A 21734-nucleotide genomic window follows, 5' to 3' on the forward strand; every position below is an offset into this window, starting at 1 on the left:
AGTATGCACCAACTTGACAACAGCAGCTGAAACAGGGAGGGACCTGATAGATCATCTCCTAAGCCTTTCATCCATGCTGTATAGTAAGCACATAATAGGTGCTTATTTAGTATATAGAGAATGAATAAAGGTCAAATGACATTCTCAGCTATTCCTTTCCAATATTTGTGGGTGGGGAGCAGGAAAAGACAAATCCCTATTTTGAGCCATGCGGCTAAATTTCTTTATGCTTCCAAGGTGTACAAAATACTGGAATCAGGCAGGGAGGCTGAGGCAGTCCTCTTCTTGAGCTTCTGAAAAAGAATCACTCCTCTCCAGCACACTCATGATCACCCTTGCATATACACAAACACTCACTTTAGCTTGGGAAGAAGCAAGTTTAGCTTGCTGAGAGGCAAGGAGAAGGTGATCTGCAGCTATACCAGAAGCTTCTGACACCAATTGGCTCCCATCATACCAGAGTCTTTTTATTGAGGATCTTAGGATGATGGGGTCTCAGCCTAGAGTGGCCGAGGGAGGTCCAGTTCGTGCCAAATCTGTGTTCAGAAAGTAGGTGCAGAGTTGCCCTTTGCCTTTGACCTTGATGATACCCCGGCTGTAGCAGGTGTAGCCTAAGGACTGCAGCACCCGGGCCGTCTCTTCAGTCACCTGGGATTGAAAGGGTGTGAGTCAGAAGTGTGGGTGTGGCCCTATCCTTATCCGCCCCCCCCCCCCCCCCCATGCCTCCAATGCAGCCTCCTCACCTGGATCTTGCCCAGGACTCCTGTACTCTCCATGCGGCTGGCCACGTTCACTGTGTTGCCCCAGATGTCATACTGCGGCTTCTGGGCCCCGATCACTCCAGCCACTACAGGTCCGTGGTTCAACCCTGACAAGAGGTATGGTAGAGAGGAGCCCTGGGTGGGCGGATTTGAGGAGGGAGAGGGGAAGAGGACACTCTAGGAATTAGGGTGAAGGGCCTGGAGGCCTTAGAGGAAAGGGCCTGGAGGGGTGTGGCTTAGGGAAGGGGTGGCTGAGCCTCGGATCTCCTGGCCCAGCAGCTTCATGCTCCGTCCCCAGGGATGAGGCTGGAGGGGGTCCAGGGTGAGCTGGGGAGTAGCTAACAAAGAGCCTAAGGGAGCCAGAGCTTGGGAAGGTGAGGAGGAGGTTCCAGACTGCCCCAGCGAGGGAGGGTCCTCACCCACACGCAAGCGGAAGTTGTTGAAAGAGTGCTTATTGATGACGTCCAGCTTTGATCCAAGAGCCACCGCAAACTCCACCATGGTGCCAAGGTGGCTGCAGCTGCGCTCAGCATCCTAGCAATGGGGCCGGCCCACCAGGATGGGTCAATGAGGACCCCCCAGTGAGAGCCCAGACGAAGGTTGGTAGGTAAAGAAGGGATTCTGTACCTGCTGTGCGTCCTGTCCGGAGGTGGCATTTAAGCCTGTAGCTGCCATGTAGGTGCTACCGATGGTTTTGATCTTCTCCACCCCGCTAAACTTGGGCTTTGAGAGCAGCTGTATAGAAAGGAAGCTGTGTCCCCAGTCTTTCTTGCTCTCTCCTGCCTCCCTCTCAGAGGCCCAGCCCCAGGCCTTTGGAGACTAAAGGACCAGGTTGTGAGGACAGGGATGGTGGCAGGAGGGAGAGTGGATAGTGAGCAGAGTTTCCAGAGAGCTAGGGGATTGGAGGAGGAGTGGCAGGGCCGGGGAGAGGCGGATGGACCCCTGGCTGGAGACTAAATTGGCAGGAGGGACTGGTGGAAAATTCTAGCATCCAGGACAAAGGGTCCAGGGGAAGCTTGGAGTTGTCACCTCATCAAAATCAGCAATTATCTCATTGAGCAGCCGCAGACACTCTAGACCCTCGTGGTTTATGTTGGACTCAGAGTAAAACTCCTTGAAGTCTGGAACTGAGGCGAACAGGACACAGACACACTCATAGGACTGGTGGTAGAGGTCCTGGAGGATGGGATGCTGGGTTGAGGGAGCAAGCCATGGTCTTCCCCCTTCTGAGCCTGCATGGGCCCTCCTCCCTGTGTCCATACTCCTACCCCTCTATTTAAGAAGGATCGGAAAGGAGGGAGAGGGGTAGGGCCAGGTTACCCCAGGGATGTGTGACTCAGGAGTCAAAGATTGGGTCTCATTATGATTCCAGGAGAGACAGGGGTTTGGAGTCAGGATCACCTCATAGCCACGTGAAGGGAGTCTCTTCAAGAGCTGGGATCCTGTCAGTGGGAATCATCTTTCTATCATATCTCATTGCCGATAGGTGTTAAGTCAACTAAGTCAGCTTACAAAGATAGCTACAACTTGGAAGATAAAGTAATAGGGAAAAGGGGCCAAAAGGAAAATAAAGGTAAGATAAGGTAAGAAAAGGTAAGAAAATAAAGGTAAGATTTGAAGTCGGTTCACAAAATGGGTGCCATAAAGTCCCTGTGAGTCCTAGATTCTGGCTCTGAGCTTTCTAGTAGCCAATGTGAAGCTAGAAACAGGAGCAGTGACAAGATTCCCAGTGTCTGTAAGAGAAGGAGGCAGGAGATGTAGACCTACTGCTGATCTTGAGAGCAGAGAGCAAGCAGTGGGGGCAGGAAGCTGTGAAGTAGCCCCTGGCCTGTTTCTTTTAACATTCCTCAAGATGGACCAAGAGCATTTCCACAGCAGACACGGTGAAGTAGTGGTGGCAAAAGTAATATGGTGCAATTATGTGGGTGACCTTCTGATGGTCTATGGCAAGATGTTTAAGGATATAGATTAGCATCTTCCAATGGGAAACCCTGTGGTGATGGAAAGTTCTACATATGGGATGCCCAATACGGCATCTACTAGCCATAGGCAGCTGTTAGATCCTTGAAATGTGGCCAGTGAGACAGAGGAACTGAATTTTCCATTTTAATTCACTTAAATTTAAAGGGCCACACATGGCTAATGGCTACCATCCCGGATAGTGCAGGTCCAGAGAGATGGATGGACTGTGTCCTCCACACAACTCCCATCAACACTTGAAGAAGCTTCTGGAAGGCATGGAGTGGTTATGAGTTGGAGAGGATGCTCCTTCTAAGTAAGAACTTGGAACACAGAGGCTCTGTGCTCAGCAGACAAAGACTAAGAGCTTATGAAAATGTCAGGCACCTATGTGACAGGGACAGAGACTTGGGTGGCCACTTAACTACTGTGGGGGAGTCCAAAGAGGATGGGCCAAGGGCCAAGGCTTGCATCCAAAATTGGTCCCTGTGGCATCTGAGGCTGAGGAGTCAGGGGTGGGGAGTCACCTCGTTGCGCCGGTTCTGGCCAATGAACTGGGGGGCCACATGTGCAGGGAGCACATTCTCCAACAGCAGCCGAGTCAGGTTCTCCATGGTCTCTGTCTCCTCCTGCTCCTGCCGCAGCTTCTTCTTCCACAGGAAGTCCAGCCGGCAGTAATACTCATTCTGGCAGGGTCAGCAGGGGCCCAAGGGGAGACACAGTGCACGGGAAACTTCAGCTCCTGTGTGCTCCCCCCTTCCCCCCATTCCTTGATGCTTAAACCACACCCCCTCCCCCCAGTCTAGAGAGAAGCCTCAAGGTGCAACTATCCCTGGGGAGGCTACCTTGAAAATAGATTCAAACTAGGGTAGATAGAATTGGCAGCAGATTCTTTCTTATAGGTGGGTTTTCCTAGGTTGGGGTGGGAGGGATGAGGGAGGGAGAATTTGAAGGCACCTCCCTTGGCGGGGGGGTGAAGGAGAAAGAAAGGGAGCAGGAAGTTTCACTTAGAAGCTTCCAATGGGCACACTATTTTGGCTCAACCCCGAAGGTGTAAGATTTGAGGGAAAGAGTGAGAGAGAGACCAAGTCACAAATATGGGGACCCCCGCCTCACCCTTCAAAGGGAGGCCCTGGAGGGCTGAGATGGGTGACTTACCTGCCGAGCCAGGACAAGGAGGGTGAAGAAGAAGATGAAGAAGGAGATAGCTCCCATCAGTTTGGGCTCCTTCAGCACCCCTGGCCTGAGGAGGCCACGGATCAGGATTGCCCCTGCCCTGCACCTTCCCGATGGCCTCCTCCCTACCCTCAGTGCCCATGTAGCCTACAGCCACCCTCCCCCTTTGCCCTGTGGATGGATGGTTCAGGTCAGGGAGGTAAGGACAGCTCTGCTCCGCTCTCAGGGGGCCTGAGCACCTCTGTCCAGTGGCCTTGCACACCTGGAGTCCGAGGGATCCGGATAGAGGCGGGCGATGAGGCAGTCGGACAGCCAGGCGTGGGAGTGCAGGAAGAGGGAGCAGGAGGCCCCCAGCCATAGCAGGAGCAGCAGCAACTTCAGCTCGAAGCTCATGTGCAAAAAGAGGGAGCAGGACAGGAACCCCAGCACGCAGCAGTGCATAGAGTACTGTGGGGCCAAGTAGGGTGGTCAAGAGGCGGGGCATATCCCACAGGTAGGGGTGGGAGAATATCCCGGGGCTCCTGGCCTGCCCCTCCCCGGGCCCATGACCTATCTGGGGAGTAGGCAGTGTCATACACACAAACACACACCAACTGTAATTTACGTCTGTCCCAATCCACAGGATGGAACGTTCAACCAAGGAGGTGGGGGAGGGGCCAAGGAAGGCTCTGGAGAGAGAGTTTCAGGGCTGTGAGGAATACTCACAGGGACGCTGATGAGAGGCAGGGACCCAGGGAGCTCCCAGGAGATGTTGAAAGCCATGGAGGACACATTGAGAGCCCCAAAAGGGCAGTTTGATGCTGCTGGTAAGAAGAACTGCAGAAGGAGGTGAAGAGCTGAGGTGGGCAGGCAGCTCCCTGGGCACAATGGTGGCTTGTGCTGGGGTTCAGCTGACTTAGGGATGGGTCAGGGCCAGACCCCTCCAAAGAGGGGGATTCTGCTATGCCTGGCTGGTGAGGGAGGCTTAGCGCAGGGGTCCTCGCTGGGGGGTCAGGGATGGGAGGAGCAGGTGTCCTGAGCACGAGTCTGCCACGGATCCACTGTGTGATCTCTTGCCAGCCACTTAGCCTCTCTGGGCCTCAGCTTCCTCTTCTGTTACTTGGCTGGCGGGGTGGGGGGTTGTGATTCCTAAGGTGTCTTTCAGGGATAGAATTCTAGGAATGACTATAAATTCTGAAAACTCAGGGGCGCCTGGGTGGCTCAGTCAGTTAAGTGTCTGACTTCAGCTCAGGTAATGATCTCGCGGTTCGTGGGATCGAGTCCTGTGTTAGGCTCTGAGCTGTCAGCACAGCTCGGATTCTGCCTCCCTTTCTCGCTCTCTGCCCCTCCCCCACCCATACTCTGTCTCTCAAAAATAATAAACGTTCAAAATAATCAAAACAAAACAAATTCTGAAAACTCAGCCAGACTCAGCTACAAGATCATAGTGAGCGAGCTAAACAGTGAAGATCTGCCTCCACAGAATAGATATGCTCAGGTGGCAGATTAATTTTTTTCTTTTATACTTGTCCAACATTGCCAGAATGTTGGCCTTACTCCGGCTGTCCTCCCAAATCCCAGGGGTCCCCTTTCAGCTTCTGACAGCTCGAACAGGCCCTGATGGGGGTACATAGGGCCCCCCACTGCCCTCACCAGGCTGGGAATGGCCATCACAAAAACCAGGAGGATGGTAGCTGTGCCAAGGGCAACTCGCAGTCCGGGCCGTGTGACCACCAAGCCAGACAGTGCCGGCAGCCAGTGCAGCATCTTGGGGCCTTTCAAGACACACCTCTGCAGAAGGAGCACAGGAATCTTAGCCGTGGGGCTGGGACACCCAGGTCACAGTGAGGGCCCAGCTCACCACTTCCACCCCCCAGCCCACCTCACCGTCAGGTGCTCTGAGAAGCAGACGAAGAGGAGGAGGAGGAAGAGGAGGAAGGTGATGCTATAGGTGATGGCCAGAGCTGGGGGCCTAAAGGGAGATAAGAGTGAGGCCTTGAAAGTCAGAATCGGCTCTGTGTGCTGGGAGGGTGCTGTGCCACCCAGTTGGGAGATGTGGGGAGGAGGAGTCCTGGGGATCTGAACTGGCTGCCAGTGGGGACTGGGCTGATGAAAGGCATTGCCTGCTGATGCTCTGGGAAAGTTGAGGGGTCTAGGGCAGTGGTGGGGTAGGGCAGGAACTATAAGGTGGGGACAATACTGGAAGGGGGCAGGAGGCTCACAAAGGGGCCAAGGCCACATCAGGCCAGTCTCTGGGCCTTCAGGCCAAAGCTCTTCTTCTACCTGGCTGAGTTCTGGACAAGTCCCTGAAGCCCCTCCTAGCCATGGACTAAAAACAAGGACCTACTTTCTAAGCTCATTTGCTGTGAGATTTGGGCTTCTCAATGAAAATAGAACCTGCTTCATTGAAAAGTTGTTTGAATTGAGAGACAGGCTTGTGAAAGTGCTTGGGTTATGCAGAAAGCCCACAAGATGTACGATAGTAAAATGAGGGCTATGATTATCACTGTTTCCCCAGAACACGTTTCCTCTGTGGGTCAGTGTCCGAAACTAAGGGAACGTCGGTAAAGAAGAAAATGTGGGTCAAGGATCAAAAAGTCTATACATGGGAATCAGGGCCCCTCTTGCCTGGGGCTCTCACCTGTTTGTCACCAGCATCTGGATGATGAAATTGGAAAGGAAAACCAGGAAGGTGCAGGCTGCGTAGTATTTGAAGGCGGGGAGTGCAGAGAGTCGGTACTGGAAGGGAAGGGGGGTCAGTGTGGAGACAGGGGCCACTAGGGCTGCCCATCATCTCACAGGTGTCAATTCCAGGCAAGAACAGGTGTCTCAGCCTCCCCACCCACCCTCCAGTTCAGTCTCAGGTAGCCCCTACTGGTTCTCCAAGGAACTGCCCTCCTCCCTCCCAACCCCACCTAGAAATTCAATCTATAGGGTGACAGCCATTTGGAGAGAGGTACAAGCCCCTCACCCCAGGATCACAAACTGAGCAGACCTTGGAGGTGAGGTGGGACCACAGGGCTTGCCCCCTTCCCAAGGCCAAGGCACTAAGGTTGGAAAATTCTGTAACCTTGTGCCACCCCCCACCCACCCCAGCCCACCTCTTTCTCCAGTTCCTTCTTTCTGAAGTACAGTGTCAGTGGGTTGAAGTCCTTTGACTGCCTCCACTGTCTGGTAGGAGGTGGGGGGCCATGAGCCCCGGAAAGGAAAGGACAGGGCAAGGTGGGTGGAGGGGTGGTCAGGTGCATGTTTCCCTGGAGTAGAGTAGGGAAGCCCCCCCCCTTCCCTCTGGGTCATTAGGGGAGCACATCCCTCCTGTACCACAGAAGCCCAGCTCCCAACCCCTCCCAGTCCTCTTCTGTTCTCCATACTTCTGAGAGTTGAGCTGTTCGATGACCTGGAAGAACTTGGCGTCCCCAGTGTCCAGGTCATCATCTAGCCCCCGGGGGGTACGGCTCCTGCAGAGTGACAGCCCAGCCTGTCACCACAGGAGGCCCTCAACATATCTGGGTGGAGCAGGTGCAGCCCCCAACCCCCAGGATGGATGGGGGCAGGTCACCCCAGGGCCTCCTCACCGGTCCAGGCTCCACTGGGGGCCAAAGGAAGCCAGGGCCTTCTCCTGATGGGAGAACACAGCAAAGAGGGGGATGAGGCAATGCTGAGCATCCCTAAAGCCTCTCTGCAGTGAGGGGTTCCATATCTACACATGTCCTTGGCCTTGAGCATTTGGCATGAGTGTTTTCCCTGCCTCTAATGACTTCCTCTCTCCATCAAATCCCATTTGCCCTTAAGGGAAGGATCAAACCACATTTATTCTTTAAATTTCTTGTGGACTTGGGGCGCCTGGGTGGCTCAGTCATTTAAGAGTCTGACTTCAGCTCAGGTCATGATCTCATAGTTCGTGGGTTCGAGCCCCACATCGGGCTCTGTGCTGTCAGTGTGCAGTCTGCTTTGGATTCTCCGTCCCCCTCTCTCTCTGCCCTTCCCTGCCTGCACTTCTCTCTGTCTCTCTCAAAATAAATAAATAAATAAACTTTAAAAAACAGTTTCTTCTGGACTCTTTAGACACCCAGGGTCTTTATACTTTTATTTCCTCAGTCTCTACCCCCTGTGAGGCAACCCTGTGTCTTCTGTAAGCTTGAGTGGCTGTCATCTTCCCTAAGGACTGAACAAATCCCAAAAGTCCTTGGTTTAAACTGAAGTGACAGTGAGAAAGTTCTGACTCGCTTGTGGTCAGGCTGAGCTGGGAAGTGGTGGGGGCAGAAGACAAAAAGTCTAGAAGAAAGGGAAAGAGAAAGGAAGAGGGACAAACCTGGTCACAGTCATTCTTTCCTGCACCAAAACAAATGCGCACCGTGAGCAAACATATGAAAATAAGCAGGCAAGTAAAGCAGGTGAGACAAGCCCCAAAGAAGAGAACGAAGCCAACGGCCACTGCCCAGGGCCAGGAGTCTGTGACTGTTCTTTTCTGCTCCCCTGGCTCATGTGAAGGAAGCAGGGTCACAGGGGGCCACATCATCCCCCCAAACCAAAACTTGGTGTATGGGGAAGGAGGGAGATTAAGGGGTGTGTTCTAGGTATGAGCCCATCTATGCATCCAGGACTGAGCCTAACGTTCTTCAAACTACCTACCTGCCTTTCCACCTTGCTCAATGACTGTTTTTTGAAAACAGAGAAAACAATTTATTCATTTCTGTCTTCTCTAGAACTAGCCTAGTGCCTGCCACATTGTAGGTGCTTTAAAAGCGTGGAAGGAACAGGGTGCCTGGGTGGCTCAGTCAGTTGAACGACCGACTTCAGCTCAGGTCATGATCTTGCGGTTCATGGGTTCTACCCACGTGGGGATGGATGGATGGATGGATGGATGGATGTTATATACTAGCACCAACACTGCCCCACCACCCCAAGGTTCCCCATTGTTTAAATGTAAGCTGATGTGATTCTCAGGATTTCTAACATTTGACTGAGGGCCTGGTACTTCACGGGCTTGGAAGTGAATTTCTGGGCTGGTGAGGTCCTGCCTTGGGAGCTACCCTCGAACCAGGAGTTCCTACTTCTCCACCCTGACACTTCTTAGCCTGCACACGAGTGGGGTTTCAGGGAGGTCTGGCATGGGTTCTAGGGGGCCTCTCACCATGGGGATTGCACTTGCACCTAACATTGTCTCACAATTCCTGGGCTCCCAGCAAAGCCCACCCTCTACTCTGCCTCCATGCTGGAGACTCTATCCTGCAATAGTCAGCAGAGTCTTGGATTCTTTCTTCTTCTCCCTCCTGCCTGCTTAACCCTTCTGACGTCCCCCCTACCCCGTGTTAAGGATTGGAATTAGGTACTCTCCTAAACCACTGCTGCCAATGTCCCCCCATACCACAGTGTTTCACGGATCTCTGGCCTGCTTTCCTGCTGGGTGGGTGGGTGGGGGGGCGGAGATGGAACACAGAAAGGGTGCTCTGAAGTCATCCCATATATCCAACTGGGTCTACCTGGCAGAGAAGATTCAGAGAGAAAGATCTGCAGAAAGGTGGCTGGGAAAGTTTGGAGAAGATCAGATAAAATGGAGAAGAGCAGGCTGAGGACCCTAATCTTGGGGCAAGCCTTTGGGGACACAGCCTCAGTACCTGTATGCGTGGGTGTTCTGGCTGCTTGTCACCAAGCACCAACACGAAGAGCCAGCTGGTGGGAGAGATCCAGGCTCCTCCACCAGCTAGTGGGTCATGATTACCGGAAGGTGCTATGCACAAGGTCAGCCAACCAAGCCCTGGTTACCTCTCTTCCCTCTCTCCTCAATCCCTGCCTGCTCAGAGTGACTTCTTTCAAGACCACATGTGATTTTCACTGTCACCTCATTTAATCCTTGTATAAATGCTGAGAGTAGGGGCAACAACTGATTTGCCCCCACCTTCCCAATTCTAGTGGGGATTAAAAAAGAGTGTGCGGTTTCAGGAAGGGAGTTCAACAGAGACATTTCCTGGTAGGACTGGGTGTGAGTGCTGGCTTCAGAGCCAAGAGGAAGTATGGTCTATACCTTTGGGGTACTGAGGGAAGGCTTCCTGAGTGGAGTTTGGGGAACAGTGAACATGGTGCCTATAGGATTTTGCATCTCAAGTGAGCTCAGAGAGGGCAGTGACCTTTGCCCTGTCTCTGGAAAGAAGGGTAAAGAAAGGCCTGAACCAGTGACTGGGGCAACCAGACAGTTCAGGACCTTAGGATGTCATCAAGTGACTCACTGGATGGGTGGGGGGAGGTTGGGAGAGGCAGTGGGGTGGGGTTATGTAAGTGCTAGGGCTCGCAGTGGAGTGCACTTACCGGGAGAGGGGTAGAAGTGGACACAGGGCTCTCTAGGTGGCTCAGATGGGCAAAAGGCTTGGCGGCGCCCCAGGACTCCAGGTAGCGGGTCATCAGCAGTGACGGACGCATCTTGGGGCCCTCAAGAGAGGACAGCAACCCTCCTGCAGTGCCCTTCTCATCCTCTTCCTCAGCCTGGGGCATAGGAGGGCTGAGAGTCAATTTCACAAATGCTTTCCACATTCTCCCCACATCTCTTGGAAGATTGTGTCACCTCCCCCTTGACGCACACACTGGGACCCAGGAATTCAGTCTCTGGTGTAGGAAAAGAGATCAGGCCTGTTGGCTGTGGGTGGTTAGGATGGGCCAGCCCATGGGGTCCAGGCTGGGCTTTTACCCGGGGATCGATGACTAGGTAGGTAGGCTCCCCTAGCTCCCGAAGGTATGGGTCCCGGTGTTCCATGGCTGCATCCTCCACAGCATAAGCCCCTGCCAGCAGGGCCAGGGTAGCCCCTGTAATATGTACTCGTCTGGAAGGAGGGGGCAGTGGGAGTCAGGACGGTGGGCTTGCAAACCTCTCCTTTCTTTCAAGGAGCCTTCCTGGAGGTCTGACTTTAAGCAAGGCCCTGTGCTACCGGAGGTGTCTCCCAACCCCACTCCCTGCACGCCAGGATCTCCCTAAGCCCCACGTGGGATTGTGCTCATTTTAGGAAACTATGAACAGGATGACAGCATGTGGGAGGCCCGGTTGGTTTCCTCCTGTGGCCTCCTGCAGCCCCACATCTCACCCTGGCACGCCACCCGCCTCCATGTGGTTGGCCAGTGTGACATCATGGGACCAGACATCATACTGCCACTTCTGCAGCCCAATGACTCCGCAGAGCACACTGCCCGAATGCACGCCCACACGCATGTTGATGTCCACGCCAGTGGCTGCCCGGAGCTTCCTGAGCAGGGTATGTAGGGGACAATCTGAATGCTGCCTTCATCCCTACCCATGCCATACCCCTCCCTCCCTCTAGGAGGACTTCCACTACCCTGTCTGCTCCTCCCCAACATCCATCCCTTGTTACCCCTCCTGCCCGTCCACCTGAGCTGACCTGATGGCCCGGCACATGTCCAGCCCCATGCGCACGCAGTTGATGGCGTGGTCTGGCAGGGAGAGCGGTAGCCCAGAGACACAGTAGTAACAGTCTCCCAGGATCTTGATCCGCATGCATTCATGCTCCTGGGAGTGTGTGTGTGTGTGCAGGGGAAGGGGGGCACCTGGTTAGAGGCCAGAGGTACGAGGGAGCTGGGAGGAGTGGGAGCAAATGTGGCATTCCTGAAGAACCTCTGAGGCCGGAAGTCTCTGGGTCAGATCTAGGGACTCTCTCAACTTGCTATGGGACTGGCTGAGGTCTGTGGCTCTCCCCCAGCTCTGGCATGTGGAGGGTGTATTCAGATTTGAGCATGTGAAAGTAGCCTCAAGACTGAGGTTTTCTGGGTGACACCCAAGATTAGGTTTGTTGGGGGCATCCCTGGGGGTCTGAACAGGTGGCTGGATTGGGCTGAGGTTACACAGGGCAGACATTTCCCTTGGAAGGGCTCCCTAAGGTTAGAACATTTGAACATCCCCCTAGATTTGGCTGTGGTGTCCAGAGACACCTACGTCAGGGCTCTGAGCATATCTGGGGGTGTTGTGGTTGGGACATTTGTGGAGTTGTTGAGAAGTCTCTTCCAGGTTTGAGGTGTGTGGTGAGCAGCTCCACAGCTGGGGTTGTTTGAGAGGGTTTCCTACTTCCATTGGAATATCTTCCATTGGAATACATGGGCTCTGAAGCGGGACTGGGATCTGAGGAGGCAGGTGTTTCCCTTGGAAGGGGCTCTCCAGGGTGGGGCAGTTGAAGATCCCTGGGTGGGGAGGGAGGCCCCCTCTGACCTTGGCGATCTGGTCGAACTTGCCAAAGAGCTCGTTGAGCATGAGCACCAACTCCTTAGGAGAGCACTCACTGGCCAGCCGGGTGAAGCCCACGATGTCAGCATACAGCACACTGGGCAGGACAGACTGTGTCGGTGGGGCCAGGATCTCAGCCCACAGCCCCCTTCCCTGGGGCCATCATTTCTCATACCTGACTCCCTGGTGCCTCTTGACATAGAGGCTGTGGAAGTTGTTGGTGCTTTCTGGCCGTGACCCCTGTCCAGCCTGCAGTCGTGCCATGATCTCTGCCTTCATCTCTCGGGCCAAGTAGGCAGGAAGGATGGACAAGAGAAGGTGTTCCTGGAGGAGGTCACAATGAACACCAACCCTCCTGCAACCCACAGCCAGAAGTCCCAGCCTCCCAACGAACTAGGAACCCAGCACTTCCCCAGTCCCACTAGGTGTTTCCCAAAGTACTCCCCCAAGATCCTTCCCATCACATAGAGCTGGGGCTCCAACATCCCACCCTGCACTAATCACCTTTGGGGACTGAACTCCCAGAACCAATGCCAGAATTAAGAGTTCTTTGTTTACTATCATAAAAGTGCTTTCATAGGCTTCAGTTTGTTTGAGACTTAACACAACTTTCCCAGGTGGGCGGTAGCCACATTTTACAAAGGAGGAAAGAGAAGGGTAAGTGACCTGCTGAAAGTCATTCGGCTTCCAAAGGGGCCCGGCTGAATGATATAAATAACCCCTTTTCACACCACAGTCTGGCCCAGCCTCCCAGGCCCAGCGAACCTGGTGCTTCTTCTCGGTGTCCAGCCGCCGGCGCGAGTGCAGGGAGCTAAGTGCCTCGCGGAACGTGGCGCGCAGCGCGCGCTCCATCAGCGCCTTGTGATACGCTCCCGCCACGTTCCCGCACAGGAACAACACCGCGTTCGCTGCCAGCTGTGGGTGAGGGTCAGCCTCAGAGGATGCTGGCCGTGGGTGGCGGTGGGGGTGATTAAGTGCATACCTGGAGTTGGTCTCCAAGACTCTTGAGGAGGACTCCACAGAGACCCAAGAATTTCCAGGCAATCTGTGCTACACTGTGGGGTCCGTAGGGGGAGCTTCTCCTCCCCCAATACCCCTGCTCTAGACTTGGCTGTGCACCAACATGGCGTCTTAGGTCTAGAAACCATTCACATATGTTTCCTCTGCCTGGTATACTACTCCAGTATTTACCCGCCGCCACCCCCCCCCCCCCCCGGCCCCTCGCAGCGCAAAACCACTCAATCTCCGACTTTTACATTCTCTGTGAAGGTTCCATCATCCGCATCTGCCCCCACTACTCTGGTCCCCGGGTGAGCTCACTTGCCCATGGACCCAGAGGCCTCTTCTGGTTTCTGTAGGCATCGGGCTGCCCTGGTGTACCAGCCCCATGAGCGCACTGTCTGGGTGTGTATGTGTTTGTCCTCTGTGCTTAGCGGGCGCCTCACCCCGGAGTCCCAGCTCAGCAAGAAGTTGGTGGACGCTCAGAGGAACTAACGGTGCGCGCAGCGGGGCCGCCCCCCTCCGCCCACTGCGCAGCAGGTACTATGGGTGTGCTCACCTGTGGCAGCAGCGCAGGCTTTGAGTCCGGCTGAGGCCCAAGGTACAGCCCCAGGACCAGCAAGTGGGAGAGCGATGAGGCAAGGCCCGCAGCAGCGGCATCCCGCATGCCCAAGGGCAACATGGTGTACACGGTGAAGATGACAAAGAGGAAAAAGGACACCTGGGGGCGGGAGGGCACCGGAAGCTGCTGGCTTCGGCCAGCCCAGCAGCTGGGCTGTTCCCTCCTCTTGGCCTGGCTGTCCTCCTGCCCCTTGCTCCACCTGCCGCTCCTCTCACCTGGTCCCAGGCGCTCACCAGGCCCCCAGTGAACAGGAAGCCGTGGCCTAGCCCGAGTAGCGCTGCCCATACGAGGCCCGACAGGGGACGTGTCCAGCGCTGCAGTCGTTGCTCCCGGGAAGCCAGGCCCAGGAGCAGCGAGAAGCCACCCAGCGCGCACAGCACAGTGGTCAGGAAGCCTGGGTCTGAAGCTAGCTCCTGCGAGGAGAGGGTGCTTGCAGCAAGACTGGAGTGTGGAGTATGGGGGACCGCCTCCAAGCTGAAGAAGAACAGGCAGCCCCCCCAGGCCACTTCTGAAATGTGTCTCAAACTCAAGTAGCAAAAGGAGACAGGGCACCTCAACTTGCCATTCGTATCAGGTTGAACCATAGGAAGTCACCAATAATCTGTTTTTAATCTACAGAGCCTGGGGTCTCATAGGGTTCAACCTAATATCTCACTTGCATGCTGCAGGGGTGGTTGAGCCTTAGGCCATCTATCCAGAGTCCCTGGCTCAGAACCCATACTGCCCATTTGTGAATCGATGACCTTTCTGAACTTCAGCTTTCTCGTCTGTCAAATAGGAATTCCAGCACCAGCCAGGGGTCCTGAAGCAACCAAAGAATCCTACCTTACAGAAGGCACTTAGGAATGAACCAGTTTGCTCAGGAGATTCCCTGCCCTGGGGACAAGTCTGGGAGTTGATCCCCATCCACCCACCCAAGAAGTGCTCCAGCAGCAGGGGGCACCTGGAACCTCCCTCCTGTCAGGCCAGGGGGGAGCACTACACTTTTGCCACCCACCTCTGGGCACCCTCCCACCGCTGTCCCTGCCCTGTGTCCCCACCTCTTCCTGGACTTTGAGGACCAGCAAGAATTGGTCTGTTTATTGGCTTTCCCAACTTGCCTCCAAAAAGTGAAAAGAAAACTTGGAGCAGGATATTTCCAGAAATGGAATTGAATTGAAGACCCCCTTTCTCAAAAAAAAAAAAAAAAAAAAAAAAAAAAAAAAAAAAAAGAAAGAAAAAGAAACTGGAAATGGGTTTATTTTGGGACTAAATGTGAGCGGGAGGGAGGGTGCCTTCTGGGAGACTATGGGTACAACTGCCCCACAACCCCTATGAAAGAAAGAAAACCAGGAAACGGATTCCCACAGGGCCCAGTGTAATTTCCCCTCTGGAAAATTGGAAAATCCGGTGTTGCATTTACTCTAGAACCAGTAGATCACAGAAACTCAGAAGGCCTGTCAGTACCCTGAGAGAAATTAGAAGCACCCCCAGGGCTCAGCCTTCTCCCAGCAGCCCAGCGAATGTGGCCCCAGAGGTGGAGTGACTTGTCCAGGGTCACTACATTTCCTAGTAAGGCTTTCCTGGATTCCAGCAAAGAAGGCATATCGAAAAGAAGACCCCTCCCGAGCCCTAACTCCGAAAACGCCCCCTAGGCAGTGACCCTCCCACCACCCTCCAGAAGGCGCCCCTCACCAGAGCCTCCCCCCTCCCCGCTCACCCGGCCGCTGGCGGAGGCGACAGCCAGCAGCGCCAGCAGCGCGCAGAGCACGATCACCAGCAGCAGTAGCAGCAGCGGGTACTGCTGGCTCAGGCTGTAGTAGGTTTCGTAGAAGAGGTCTTCGCTGGGGGGCGGCCGGGGGCTGAAGAGGCGGGCCATGGTCTTCCCTGCCCTCCGCCTCGTCGCCCGGGTGGAGGGCGGGCCCCGGGGCTGGGGAGGGCCAGGGGCCGCGTTACCGCCTGCGGCCCCAGCCGGCCCCAACTGTGCCCCTCTCACTGGGTCCAAGCCACTTCCATCCCGTTTCCCCAACCTCGCGGCAATCCCACCTTCCAGGCACTCCCTGTGGCCTCTCAGCCTTTTCCCAGTTGGCGGTGAGGGGACTGCCCCATCCCTCGCTCCAACTCCCTCGAACCCAGACTGACTGAGGTGCCCTAGCAGAAGCCTCATGGCCGGGTGGGACGGGATTCGGGGTTGAAGCAAAGGAGCCTCGGGTTCCCCCTTTCCCCCAAACTCACTGCCCGCGATGCCGCCGCAGCTGAATGGGTTACGCCCGAGGAGGGAGCTCGGGCAGCTGGTCGCGAAGTCCCGATCCCCGAGAAGCTAGTGGCTCAGAGCCCCGGGCGGCAGGCGCTTCCCTCCCGGCGCCTGGGGACCCCTCCCACTTCCCCGGATGGGACTGCCCGGCCCCTTCCCGTGCCGAGTCGAGTCGGACTCCTCAGGCCTCCTCCCTCCCTCATTGTCTCCCCTAACACCGTCACCTTCCCCCTTCTGCCGTCTCAAGAAGGGAATGCAGACCGTGGGAGATGCGAAGGGGTGGCGTAGGCCGGGCTGAAGAGCAAGTGTGGAAATCGGAGTGGAACCCTTGGACGTGGGGAGAATGCAGGACAGCTGGAGTGAAAGCTGGCAAGAATGTAAGGAAGAATGTGGGGGCGAATGGGGGGTAGGATTCAGGTCAGGATGGAAGGGTGTTCCCATTCTCCTCTCCTCCTGCCTGTATGAGCTGCTGTGGCGGAGTCTGAACTGTCCATGCTCCCATGGAGTCCAGCTCCATGGGAGGAGGCACGTCTGTGTGTAGCTTTGTGGAGTCATGGCTTTCTACTCCCGACACCAGCTGGGAGTCAAAGGGCTCGGAAGCAAGGAGCAGGTGAGTGTAGGTGGTGAGTAATTGTGGTGGAGGCAAATAAGTACGGTGGCTGACCTCCAAGAGGCTGGGGGGTTTCCTGCAGGGCAAGAGATGTGCCTGGGTCTGCGGATGCCGGTAGAGAGCCCTCTTCCCAAGACCCCACTGCGGAGTCTCCATAGCCCAGAAGAAAAGTAGGCAGGGAGACTATCACCAGAATTTTGGTTTAGGGTGGGTTCTCGCCTGATGTAGAGGAAGTGCTCCACCCAGAGATTAGAGCAGCCCCAGGAGCCAGGCGACCGGGATTCCTTCCTGCCGCCAGCTGGGCCCTGACCTTGTGTGCCATGACACTGCCCACCCCCAGCCCTGAGCATCCCGCTTCCGGCCTCTGCTAGACAGCAGTGCCTTGGGTTCCCTCTCTGTCAACTCCCGGATCTCCCAGCCACATTTCAGCTGCCAGGGCCTGGCCTAAGCATTAGCCTCCCAAGTATGACGCTTTGGTTAAAAATCCACCATGTGTGGGGGTGCCTGGCTGGTTCAGTTGGTTAAGCTTCTGATTCTTGATTGCTGCTCAGGTCGTGACCTTGTGAGATGGAACCCCCCCCTCAGCGTGGACAGCACAGAGCCTGCTTGGGATTCTCTCTCTCCTTCTGTCTCTGCCCCTCCCCTCCTCACGTGTTCTCTCTCTTAAAATAAATAAACTTTAAAAAAATTCACCACGTTTATTGACTCCTCTTTGCACAAAGTCAGTTTGGCTGCAGGCCAGATGGCCCTTGAAGAAAGCCTCAGTTAATTGCTTCAAGTCCAAGAGGTAGCTCAGAACCTGCTTTGTACTGGCCCTGCAGCCCACTCCAGGCTTCTTGGTTCTTGTGGCCCTTCTTCCCCACCTACTTGTGGGGGGCACGCTGCCAGCCTCTACCCATGCCCCAAGGTGCCTGGCCCTGTGTGGATAAGGCAGTTCCTCCTTGTATAATCAAGTGGTTGTTGTCTCCCACCTGTACCGCATGGCTGTCACTTATGATAACAGATGGCGGCCCTTTAAGAGAAATTTGCAGGGTTAGTGGAAGGGTTAAGTAGTGAGGACCTCAAAATTAGGAGGAGCAGCAGGGTGGGGGGGCAGCGGCACCTTGTGTCCATCCTGGGGAATTGCAAGTATGGGGTCTCTAGGCTGGCCTGTGACTGGGTCAAGGCATGCCTTGGCCTTCCCCTTCCTGCTGCCCCTTCAGAAGCAATTTGCAGAAGTTCAAAAGGAGTGGCAACTAATGTCTGAGACCCTGATATTTGGGTCTTTTCTTCCAGGAGCCCCTCTGGACCAGTATAGCAACAACGGAAGTTAGGGGTTCACAGAGCTGGTACTGGGGAAAGTCAGGAAGCTCAGGGCAAATCCAGGCTTTGCCGTGTGACCTCAGTGGGATCTAGTCCCAGTGGGTGTCAGTTTCTTCATTTTATGAAACGAGAAGTTTGGGGTAGTTGGCCACTAGCCCTTTCTCTCCCCTGCTACCCAAGGTACCCTGGATCTATATATGGTCTTGAGGAAGAAGCCAGTGGAAGAATTAAGCAGGAGAAAGGAAGGAGTGGGGAGTGGGTACCTGGTATTGGATTTAGCCCTGGTGCCCTGGTTGGCCGGTTGGTGCCATGTCTCTTAGCCCCCTGCGAACAACACAGCTCTCTTAGGCTCCCTGTCCTGGGGCCTATTCCCCTGCTGTATTCCCTTCAGCCCCAAGTTTTCCCTGGCGAGGGGGACAGGATTCACAGGATTCCTAGTGCATCCTCTAGTTCTGCCAGGGTCTCACCTGATTCCCTTTGGGTCCAGGACCTGGGGTCCAAGCCAACTTGGGGCTGGGGGTATGATTTCTGAAAGGTGAGGTCTCTGGATTTTGGGGAGATGGGGCTGTTGAGGCTGAAGGTATCCCTGCTCTCCGGGAAGGCTGAACCTTGTCTCCCTGTGTCCTGATCCTCTCAGGAAGATTTGTACATTTCTTAGGAACACAGCTGGGGGCCTCCTTCAGATTTAGTTTGTTCAGCATCTCAGAGGCTATAGAATCATGGCTTCCTGTGGTTCCCCTAGGCTCATCCGTTTCTGTCCCTCCTGGGCCTGGCTTGGGAGCAGACAACATCCTGTTGCTACCCCTGTGCTCAGACAGGAACTTCTTCACCTGCAAGGATAAAAGGAGCGTTCTGGGCATGGAAGTGGGAGAGCCAGTGTAAACCCAAGGAAAGAATCTCTTGGTCCATAATCCATTACCTGGGAACTCAGCGGTGAGGTGGGGAGAGTGGGGCCAAAGATTAAGGCATGCATAAAGAACAGTGGTCAGTGGGGAGTCATTGGGTGGCCAAGAGAGCCATGTTGTGCCATCCTTGCTCTGCTCTGGGGTTGGGGGTGGCATTGGACACTCACCATGGAGACTGCGGCATCCATCTCCTTGTTTACCAGATTGAGGGCTTCCTCGGTATTTGGTCGGCATTCTGGAAACAAGCAGAGTGGGGTGGCAGATGAGCCAAACCTTCCCAGGGAGAAGCCCTCTGCTGACAGATCCAGGCCTACCCTGGCTGACAGCTAAATGGCCAGTTCACCTTGGAAGGAGGGCCTGTCCTTGGGCTCATGGCTCCAGCAGTGCTGCATTAACCTCTTCAGTCCTTCCAAACCAGGAGTCTCTGGGCCGGGCTGCGGCAGCTTGGTCAATGGGGGCCGGATCTGCCTCTCGCACACTGCTTCCTGTACTGCTGATTTCGGGGCCACTACTGGGGTGGGGGTGGAGGATGTGAAGAAAAGACATTCAGGGTATGAGGGGCCACTTGCTCCACCATGGGAAGGGGAAAGGAGTGTAGTCCAAGGCAAGGTGAGGAGAAAGTCAGGCAGTCTGAGCAGGTAAGCTGAAAGAAGAGGGTTTGGAGGCTTGCAGGAAGAGGGCACCTGGAGTTAAGGATCCCAGTGTCTGCCTAGAGTCTTACTCTCAGCTTCTCTTCCAGCTAGCACTGCCCACATTAGGATCCCGAAGCTGCAGGAGACACAAAGCTGAGACGTGAGCAAACTGCTGGCAAGACTACCTTCCCATATACCGGCCCCTAGAAGGGTCCAGAGAGGTATAGAAATTTGGAATGTGTGTTTAGAGTGGGCACCTTACCTGTAGACATCGCTAGCCATGGAGGCTCTCCGGTTTACATCAGCCAACAGTTCTGGGGCCAAGTAGGCTAGGGCTAACTCCTCAGATCTTGCCAGTGACGTTGAGCCTCCTTGAAATGTGAATAGGCCAAAATCTGCCAGCTGGAAAGGGAGGGAGGAAGGAGAAGGTTGGAGGATGGACAGGTAAGGCAACTTTCAGAATTCCCTCTCCCACCACAAGGTGTAGGTCCAGCCTTGTAAAGGGGGTTTTGAGGGTTAGGGGAATGGGAGGACCAGTAGGGCCCTTGGGTTGGAGGTCTGGGTACCTTCTCATGGGGCTGGGTCAAAGTCTGAGTCTCCTCAGCTAGGTCAGCCATGAGGCTTTTGATGGACTAGTGGGTGGGCCTGTGGAACTGACCGTGTTGGTCAGGGTCTCAAACACCTGGTATGGTAGGGGCCATGGCTCCTGGGTGGGCTTTGACACCTGTGTCCCAAGGGAAATGCTGAGAGTGTGCAGCAGACAGAGCTGAAGCAGTTTCTGTGTCTAGCGGGTGGGGCTAGAACAGTTCTGAGACAGGACTGTGTCCAGAGGCTGGGCTGGGCTATGGGTGGGCTGACCTTGGGGTGCAGGTCTGAGTCCAGCAGGACGTTGGAGGGCTTGAGGTTCCGGTGCAGAAGCACGGGATTCTGGCTATGCAGGTAACACATCCCCAACACCAACTCCTGCAGCAGGCGACAGAGGAACGGCCAGGGCCGAGGACAGTGGGGCTGCAGCAGCCCCACCAGGGAACCGTTTTCCATGAACTGAGTCACCAGAGCCGGCCCACGCACGTGTTCCCATTCTAGCTTCCCGGTGACTCCCAGCAGGTGCAGTACATGCTGGCCCCGCAGACTTGCCATGGCCTTCACCTCCCTGGATATCGTCTCCCTACATTCCAGGAAAGAGTTGGAGTGGGGCTCTGCTCTTGGAAGATCGCTCTTTTACCCAATCAGGCCCACAGCACAGCGGCCCCTCCTTCTGGGCCAGACCCCAGGAAGCCCCAGCCCCGCTGCTCAGGTCACTCACCTGTTCATGATCTTGACTGCCACATCTAAATCCCACGTCCTGTGTCGCGCCCAGAACACCGGCCCGAACCCGCCTTCACCGATGAACTTCAGGTTCTCCAATTCCTCGAGGGGAACCAGGGAGGCTGGGGTACCGCTGGGCCTGAAAGAGGGGGCCTGGTCTTCCAGACCGCACCCCCTCCCCTGCCCCGTGACACCGGTGACTCTGCACATTCACTTCAAACCCCAGCTCCCACCCCTGCCCACCCCCAGGGTCCCACTGTGCTCCGGCCTCAGTAAGGGGCTCAATGGCATTCCCGGAGCTAGTCTGTGGAGGGGAGGGGAGGGGAGGGGAGGGCAGGGCTGCGTGGCTGCGTGTGTCAGGCTGCATATCTGTATCCATATCCTGCTCTCCACTGACCATAACTTGACGCCAACATCAGACATCAGGCTGGAAGGTGCGAGTCCACACGGATGGAGTGACTTCTGGGAGCTGAGGGTTTGTGGCAGAGAGAGACAGGGGTTCGCGAGAGGGGTCACTGCAAGGATTCCGCTTCCTGGTTTGCTCCTCCTCTACCCGGAGTGACTAAACCACTTCCTTAATTCGCTGGTGCATCTAGGGTCCCGCCCCAGGGGCGCGTGTCTAGGGTGCTGCCCCAAGGAGGCAGGGAGGCAGAACCGAAAGTTAGTCTTTTTCCTTCCTAACTCATATTTCCTGAGCACCTGCAGCTTGTCACAGACAGGTTAGGTGTCACTGAGACCTTAGGGTGCCACACAAGTAATCCTCATCTTTCAGGGACCCACAATCCACTCCTGCAGCCTGTGTCTCTCCCTTCTCCCACAGGATTTCCATCTCCACCACCTACCAGGCCTGCTGTGGGGAGGGGATGAGGCTGAGGAGGATTTTATGGTCCAAGGATTTAGCCCTCCCCCAAATGCCCTACGATCACCGCTAACAATTCTGTAAAGCTCGAATGTGCCAGGTACCTGTATTAGCTTATTTAATTCTCACATCCACCCTAGGGGGATTGGTACTACTTTTATTACTTCT

General features: G+C 55.2%; 2 protein-coding genes and 1 long non-coding RNA gene across 9 annotated transcripts; 1 reads left to right on the forward strand and 2 right to left on the reverse strand.

Annotated features, from left to right (window-relative positions):
• Positions 1–199: 199 nt before the first annotated feature.
• ADCY4 (adenylate cyclase 4) lies at positions 200–16052 on the reverse strand. Of its 5 annotated transcripts, XM_060619361.3 has the most exons (26): positions 15932–16052; positions 15417–15626; positions 13933–14130; positions 13655–13816; positions 12862–13011; positions 12272–12420; positions 12082–12193; positions 11261–11388; positions 10949–11107; positions 10558–10690; positions 10182–10355; positions 7451–7494; positions 7247–7333; positions 6977–7046; positions 6517–6614; positions 5763–5847; positions 5529–5666; positions 4602–4712; positions 4159–4343; positions 3879–3963; positions 3248–3406; positions 1791–1937; positions 1389–1496; positions 1181–1295; positions 744–868; positions 200–648 (listed from the first exon to the last, which is right to left on the reverse strand). In XM_060619361.3, exons 2-26 carry the CDS (start codon positions 15573–15575, stop codon positions 496–498), a joined length of 3234 nt encoding a protein of 1077 aa, XP_060475344.2. In that variant the 5' UTR covers positions 15576–15626; positions 15932–16052; the 3' UTR covers positions 200–495. The 5 variants fall into 5 exon arrangements, with proteins under 5 accessions (XP_060475344.2, XP_060475346.2, XP_060475342.2 ...); XM_060619363.3 differs by lacking the exon at positions 13933–14130; XM_060619359.3 differs by lacking the exons at positions 15417–15626; positions 15932–16052 and having other exon boundaries at positions 13933–15402.
• Positions 16053–16151: 99 nt separating this feature from the next.
• LOC144616672 (uncharacterized) lies at positions 16152–17219 on the forward strand. The gene is made up of 3 exons (XR_013556207.2): positions 16152–16327; positions 16462–16560; positions 17112–17219. It is a non-coding gene; the product is annotated as an uncharacterized LOC144616672 (long non-coding RNA).
• A 25-nt stretch (positions 17220–17244) lies between these two features.
• On the reverse strand, positions 17245–21268 carry RIPK3 (receptor interacting serine/threonine kinase 3). Of its 3 annotated transcripts, XM_060619368.3 has the most exons (10): positions 21105–21267; positions 20706–20846; positions 20258–20567; positions 19662–19801; positions 19489–19535; positions 19111–19278; positions 18935–19002; positions 18330–18692; positions 18126–18186; positions 17245–17572 (listed from the first exon to the last, which is right to left on the reverse strand). In XM_060619368.3, exons 1-10 carry the CDS (start codon positions 21128–21130, stop codon positions 17424–17426), a joined length of 1473 nt encoding a protein of 490 aa, XP_060475351.3. In that variant the 5' UTR covers positions 21131–21267; the 3' UTR covers positions 17245–17423. The 3 variants fall into 3 exon arrangements, with proteins under 3 accessions (XP_060475351.3, XP_060475352.3, XP_060475350.3); XM_060619369.3 differs by having other exon boundaries at positions 18471–18692; positions 20706–21268; XM_060619367.3 differs by having other exon boundaries at positions 20706–21267.
• Between the last annotated feature and the right edge of the window lie 466 nt (positions 21269–21734).

Source organism: Panthera onca, chromosome B3, assembly GCF_046562875.1.
Source record: "Panthera onca isolate mPanOnc1 chromosome B3, mPanOnc1 haplotype 2, whole genome shotgun sequence".
Taxonomy (NCBI): domain Eukaryota; kingdom Metazoa; phylum Chordata; class Mammalia; order Carnivora; family Felidae; genus Panthera; species Panthera onca.